Below are 7,715 nucleotides of genomic sequence, written 5' to 3'. Positions count from 1 at the left end.
CCCCACCAGGGGAATTCCCGCCTTTTACACCTCGAATCCTACGCCATTCTATTTTCAGTAGGAGTGTATATTTTTGATTTTCCAAACCTCAAGACCCTATTCTTTATACTCGTATATAGAAAGTACCCATTTCATATGTTATTTACTCAGGAAAACCGCTACAAACCTAAGAAACACATTTTCCTCAACGACTTGGTTCAGGTGAAACACCAGCTGATTGGCTGATTTAGTTGTGCGAGTCCTATAAAGGTTTTCACGAAATCCGGAGGAGCCTGCAAATGAATTATTCAATGGTGAAAAAATCAGAACAGTTAAAGTTGTGAAGTCGCAAAACACTGATCGTGACCTCGTCTCCAGCTGGGAGTCTTCGCACCTTTTCCCTCGATCTTATCCCCTATAATTGCAAGGTCACGGCCAGTGGTGGCCGGTGGAAACACCCGAGTTGAAACACCGTATACTTAATCCCCTACGTGTATGCAATGTAATGTATGTAACCGTCGTGTCTGCTAATGCTTAAAACAACTAGTCTATAGTTTTCTTCAACTTCGCTAGCCAAGTGTGTTCAGCATGATTCCCTCCTGAAAGAGGGGATTAAGGTATTGGCACGCTTGATATTTTATGCGAATTGTAAAAGAAATGAAAAACACATACAAAGACATATTTTGATATTTTGATTTACTGTTCAGTGAGTATAAACCTCCTCTCTCCATTTTACCAATTCTGTATTTATATTTGTTTGTCTTAATTAGGAATGAACATTCAATAGGAAAGCCTACGTTTGTGTTAGCAATTACATACAGCGATTAATACGCATGAGTGACCACATCCTCTGAGATGATCCAAGTAGGTGACACTTATTTTAACTACATGTACCCAATATCATACCCACCGGTGTGTTCGATACAAAATGCTCTTCCCTGTAAATTATTTATTAAAAGCACAGGACAAAAAATCTTTCAATTGACTCTTTCTCTCAAATGGGTGCAAATGTGATCTCAAAATTTCCCAGTAATCATGGCACCAATTAAAACGGATTCTTTGATAATTTGAATATGATTTACTCCATTTTATTTGCGTTTTACATCTACGCAATGCACTTACAATATCATAACGTCATTTTTGTGACATATTGACCTGTCACTATATACATTCGAAAACAAATTTGTTTGCAGCAGTTATCTAGATGAATAATATTTTTATGTTTTTTGTTTTATTAAATTTAGACAAATTCTTGCATCATTTAAAAAAAAATTATACACAAGGGGATCTCTTTATCGAAAATATAGTCATTGTCCAATTGTCAAACATCTATTTTTGTAATTAATGAAATATAAAATGCAGGCAAAAATAATTCGATAGTCCATCGTGATTTAGCATGGCATATGTACATAGTTTACACAACCTCGATTGTGATTGCTGATTCAATGAATGAACGACACCACATGGAAAAGACGTACATGTAATTGATGAATGGTGTTATCCCGATAGGCGTATTTCGCTTCAATTTGAACGTCACAAATCCTAGGCAGCATAACAAAGAAGTTTCCGGAAATAACCCGCAACAAACGATAATCATGGCGTTTTTGCTTCTTTTGGATTAAGCGTATAGAACAAATGTCACAAAATTATGGTTTGTTCATATTGCCGCAAACTTAAAACTGAATTTGCGATGGATTTTTTTCACGATTTTCCATCGCAATTTTAAAGCACAGTAGTGGTTGCCTTTTGGTTGTTCTCACATACCAAGATTCCATTGGAGATATTTGTATATAGCAATTAATAAATAACACCATATATCACAATTAACAAGAAAACTTCACAAAATAAGACAAACAAAAACTTAATACCATGGAATGATCAATATAAATCAGCTAGGTTTGCTTTGTGACAGTTTTGTAGCGTGATCACTGGGATCGTTATTTATACAAATATAAAGCTACAAACTAATTATACACAAACATAATCCTCGTCACATCCATTATACTTTTATACATTCATTTTTTTTCACAATAAATTTTAGATGTTTAATCAAATCAACATTTTTTACATTATCTACAATGTCAAACCGAACAATAAGTTCATCCTTGAACACCTTACTGTAGGTTGAGTTCCGAGATTGACGCTCTTTCGGTACTTTACAAAATACTTGCATGATAATTATTCTTCGAGAATGGTTTTTGGCTTATGTTGGCGTAAATCCACTGTCTTGTTCCCATCAAAATCTATTTTTGTTCTCGGCTGTTAATTTTTATCTTTAGCCAGTAACATCCTTGTTTCCCCTTCCTTTAGTGTTTACATATTCCAGCGAAATCGACTTACTCCCATAATATAATAAATCAGACGTGTTCGATGATTGTTGATGTATCTGGTGGTTCCTTTGTTACCGCCCTAGTTCATTGGAGAATGTGACGGAACCCCTGCTTTATCTAGATTTGTATGCCTGGCCCTATTGTACTGCTACGTTTCAAGAGTCTCTATGCAAATATATATATACACACTGTTCATATTTTGCCCCTGCCCTCGTTACATTGATTTGGAGTCAGATTTATGGTTTCTTAATCGGTCGATCTTACACGTATAAAAGTGTGCGAAAAAACTGTGGTGATTCTTATAATGTACTTCGCACTTTAATGCTTTCGTATTATTGTTAACAAGATTATATAACACTGTCTGAAATGGATCTCGAGATTAACATGTTTGTAACCAAATTATAATTACATTAAAAGAGGAAAAAACGGTATTTAAATAAATAATTGGTGATTTCTTTAAATATACTATTTTGCAACCAATCATTATAAAATTTCTATCTATATATCACAGTTTAAGTTTTGTTATACCCCTATTTGTCAAAGAGTAATCCACATGTTAAACAAAACTATAGGTGTACATGTATATTAAACAATAAACGTCTGTCCACTCATACAAACAGACACCTTGTCTATGTGTTGATTATATTGTCATTAAGCAATACCTTGTATTGGTCATGTAAGCCACACGACAGAACATATGGTACACACTATTTCATGTGAGTTCTGTGAGCAGGTTTTCGAGTCAATTATTTTGTTCCGTATCGATAGGCAGTTTAATTGTCATGAAGTTGTTTATATTTGCTCGAGATTCGGTGTTACATTTGGATGACATCGCACCACTGCCTGGGACTGTGTGCGTGTGATTTGTCACCGTTCTTGGGGAATCCACAGTTCCAGAAAATCTACTGAGTCCGGTGCTCGAGTCAACTTCACTATCTTCGTAAAACTGATTTGATTGAAATTTGGCCTTGAAGTAAGAACCACTCTTAAAGTTGATGGGACTTCTTCTTGTGGATGACTGATAGTGTATCATGACACCCCGAAGTTTCTGTCGTTTCAAGGCCGTTTTCAAACAACAGCAGCAGCGAACTAACTCCCTCTTGAAATTGATGGTGAACATTCCTGGAACAGAGTAAACTATGTGTAAGTTTTTTTTGTTGTTGCCCGATGACACAAAGGCATTGTTAGGACTACACTGAGTTAGACCATCTGTCATTAGCCTTCAGCCCTATCTGAACTTTTATCCAACGACCCCATTTCCTTGCTTCTCGACGGAAGGCTGTGGTAAACATCCCTGGAACAGAAATGTTTGGGCTGTAATGTTTATGGTACCCAAGCTTAACGTAACTTCTATATTAAAATAGCTATGTCGTATTACTGGGATGTTTTGCTTTCCATACGGACAGTATTAATATGTATTTAAAATAATACCTTTTTTGTTACATTATGATACTTTCAATTAAAACGCGATTTACTTTAAATGTTGATTAGCAAGGATGTGTTTTCGGACTATTTATGTACTACGCTAATTTTGCCGTAAACCTGACATCTGAGTAAAAAAACAAAATCAGGATTAGATATTAGAGTTTCTTTTTTAATTTGTTTTACTTTTCCTCCTTAATACTTATTTGTGTACTCTCAGTGAAAAGACATTAAATTGAGTATGTTTTAGGAAACATCCTATTCATGCATTACACCAAAGGAGGGGCCGCGGTAGCTCAGTCGGTTAGAATGCCTGTCACGTATCCTCAGTTTTGTGTTTCTCGGGAAGCCGAAAAACGGGCTGGTCTATGCTGTCAAAATAATGTTTTGTCAATGGGCGAGACACTATACCCTAATTGCACAGGATGGTATACGACGCGCCTCCCGTATGTTGTTCAGTGAGGTTGCCACCTACTACTACAAGGAGACCGCACCTCAAAATGACCCTGGCTGTATGAGGTCATAAATCCGGCCAGGAAACAAATGTTCGAGCAAGACATGCTACTTATTTTGTTAGCTGTCATGGCAGAATGACATGCACCGGGCCTACTGTATATTGTTCAGTGAAGTAGCCACCAACTACTACAAGAAAATCCCGCTTCAAAATGACCCTGGCTGTTGATAAAGCAAGGCTAGTTAACAAAATAAACAAATAAACATTAGTAAGACATGCCACTTATTTTTCAGAAACAGATGAAATTTGTGTACAATTGCTACCATAATGAGGTTGAAAAAATGATATAGAAAATGAAGCTTCTTTTGCATTAAAAACCTACAAAAACAATTAAATTTTAAATTTGCTAAACAGCTGATTTGTTATTTGGGATTAATAATGTGGTTTTGTATCGAACAATCAATATAGACAGAATCCTGGTTTGTTTTACCCGCTTTGTTAAGCAGTATCCATGGAAACTAAAAAAGACTACATTTTTTTTATCTATTTAAAAAAAAGAAAATTATTTATCTATTTATCTTTTTTTTTTTTTTACAAAATCACTATTTTCAACTGATTTTCACTATAACATATGTTTAAATATATTGTAAATCATTTTAAACAGCAGGATCCTCATCTTCCTTTGAATGAAATTGGATCAGCTGACAGTTGATGATCATTGTTTGCTACAGGGAACTGCATTGAAGTTTAGCGAAAGGACCTACGGAACTAACGTTCAACGATGCTGATTGGTACAATTTGTAACTCGTTTACCTGTCAATCTATACTGCGAAGTATGTGGGCGGAGCCTGTTCAGTGTTCAAACGTTGAAACAGCCGGTGTGTCGGTAAAAGCCTTTCATGTCGGTGGGAGTGATTTCCTCTATGGCACGTATGATAGAGAGTTTTAAGTTCACACTCGCAAGTTCCCGGAATCGTTCTTGGGTCATTAAAGATTTAATTTTCGCAAAACAATTTTCAACTGGATTTAGATCCGGTGAATATACAGGCAAGAATGTATAGCCGACACCCTGCATTTGGAAAAACTGTGAAAGGGCTATCTCTGCGTTGTTATGGTGTATTGCACAATTATCCACAACTACTACATCGCCCGGTAAAAAAGCCGATCGACCAAGTCGGTCCTGAGATAAACTTGCTTCATTCCAGAAGTTCAAGTACGTGTTCATGTTAGAAGGTCCATCCACGAAATTGTAATATATAACACCATTCACCTATCTATTTCGGTTTGGGTGAAAGAAAATTCAATATTATGCACACCAGACTAAGACACCAGTGTAGTCCACTTAAGTACGATTTGTATCGTGTAAATCTTGTTGATGGTCCAGCTTGCTCATGTGGATATCCATGTGAGAATGCCTTTCACTTTTTATTTGAATGTCGCCTTTATGCTCAGGAAAGACGTATTATGCTACAACATATAAATGCCTTTGGAACAGAACCTAGTTTAAAACTTCTATTGTATGGTAATACTCAATTTTCCGTAGATCTAAATTGTCGTATTTTTAGACTTGTGCATTTATTCATAAAATCCAGCAACAGATTTTAAAATATTTATAAAGTTCTTGTGAACTATTGTGTTTGTATTAAATTTTCATAGTCATTCAAACTTTATGCCTATTTCTATATGTAATATACATGTGTTTATATGTGTAATGGGAGAAGGCCTTAGTAAGTTGCAATAACTTGTGCCTAATCCCTTTTCCTTAATTGAAATAAAATATGTTTAAAGTAAAAGTAACACCATTCAAACCTACAACTAGGTTTAAAGTTAAATTACGACCTGGGTGAAATTTGCCTATTTCAACACATGCAACACCCTTTTTAGAATGACCATAATTAGAGTTAGTGGTGGTTATTTTGAACCCACTCTCGTCCATAAATTTCACTTGACAGGGCCGTACCGTTTTGCAAAAATCCATATAGGCTTGTGTGTAAACCATATTATGTTGCGAAAACCTGTCACAGGATGGGCGTGTAATCCGTTTATATGTAAGATCCAATTTTTTTGACATAGTTCTGTATATAGTAGAAGTATCAACTTTTCCCGAGACGGGGGAATATTCAATCAATTTTTGTTTCAGTTCTGTCCCGGTTATAGATGGTCTATCTTTTTTAAAAAAATGTATCATCTCAATATCGGTTGTATTAAGCTTTGGTCTTCCCAATGTGTTCCGTGTTTTTTCCGACAGAGCGCCATCTGACACATATTGCCTCCAGAAATTTGTTACAGTCTGGCGATTAACTTTATACTTTTCCGCAACTTTAGTAAAAACTCCTCTAGGAATTTCTCCGGTCAAAACATTCCCTCCAAGATGCAATGTTTCTTGGACAATCAGCTTTCTTAAATCCGAACTAATGCCGTCTCCTTTTTTGTAATCTCTACCACTCGCGTTTTTCCGTGTAGTCATTTTGATTTTTTTTCTTCAATTTATGACATTGGCGCCAAAATATCTAAAAATAAATAATAAAAAGCGCGAAATGTCGCTTTGGTGTTAGTCACGCTTTGCTTTCTTTTAAATATTTCAATTGAAATACTGCTTTTGATCATTATATATTATAATGGTTATTTTAACGATAACACCAAAAACAAAGTCCAAATATACATGTTTGTGACGATTAATTTAAAAAAAAAATTAAAAAAAATCGAACCTTCCGAAACCCTATTTCAATCAAGAAATGGAAGCGTCCAATCAACAAAGGTTACGTCACGGTCAAAAGCGTGCGACCCGTAGAATACCACATGTTACATGTAGGTCAGACCGATTGCAGTGTATCAAATACAGTTATGGAGTCGTTACAGGTGCAGATTGAATATGGACACGAGAAAATAAGGAAATTTAATATTCCAGATCGGGTTTGTACATATGAAGAACTGAAGTGCGACATACAGTGTCGGATTGACAATTTGCGGGAAAAGATATTCGGAATACAATATCTTGACGACGAGGGAGCCTGGGTCATTGCGGTGAGCGATACTTGCATTGCTGAAGCTTTTAGGTGTGCTAAAGTTCTATCGGGTACATCAATGAGGAGAATGAAATTACGTACATTTGATGGAAACTCCCCACAGCCATTTGTAAGTCACAAAGAAAGAAATGATTCGTTACAGCCACGGTCTTTATTTTCGGATGATAGCCATGATATGCATGTAGATGCCAACCAGGCTGTCGTGGGACAGAGTCACCAAGGCACTGTGTGTACTCCGCATGGATCAACTAAGGTATATAAAACACCTTTACAGCTGATGATGGATGATTTACAGGATGACATGCATGTGAAAACTGTGGAATTAGATAGTGCTAAAGAACAACTACAGGCTCTGGAAAAAAAGTATTCAAATCCTAATATAAAAGCTGATAAAACAAAGTTGCAGTGTGGGCAATGCCACATGAGACTCGGACACACAAAACGCAACTGTGATTGGGGCGTGTGTGAAGGGCCTCACATGTGCAATGATCTTGATAAGCATGA

At 36.1% G+C, this 7,715-nt stretch overlaps 2 protein-coding genes across 2 annotated transcripts in view; both read right to left on the bottom strand.

Moving 5' to 3' along the window:
* Positions 1-685: 685 nt before the first annotated feature.
* The window catches only part of LOC117334301 (gonadotropin-releasing hormone II receptor-like), a 100,379-nt gene continuing 93,349 nt past the window's right edge, over positions 686-7,715 (bottom strand). Inside the window, exon 6 of the mRNA XM_033893828.1 lies at positions 686-3,431. Coding sequence (XP_033749719.1) covers positions 3,052-3,431 — 380 coding nt within the window. The 3' untranslated portion in view covers positions 686-3,051. The remainder of the gene's footprint in view (positions 3,432-7,715) is intronic.
* LOC117334303 lies at positions 4,929-6,673 on the bottom strand. The gene is made up of 2 exons (XM_033893831.1): positions 5,986-6,673; positions 4,929-5,448 (listed from the first exon to the last, which is right to left on the bottom strand). The coding sequence occupies exons 1-2, from the start codon at positions 6,650-6,652 to the stop codon at positions 5,045-5,047; spliced, it is 1,071 nt and encodes a 356-aa protein (XP_033749722.1). The 5' UTR covers positions 6,653-6,673; the 3' UTR covers positions 4,929-5,044.

Source organism: Pecten maximus, chromosome 9 (assembly GCF_902652985.1).
Source record: "Pecten maximus chromosome 9, xPecMax1.1, whole genome shotgun sequence".
In the NCBI taxonomy this organism is placed as follows: Eukaryota; Metazoa; Mollusca; class Bivalvia; order Pectinida; family Pectinidae; genus Pecten; species Pecten maximus.
Note: the sequence above shows the minus strand (reverse complement) of the source record. Positions and strands in the feature narration are given on the sequence as shown.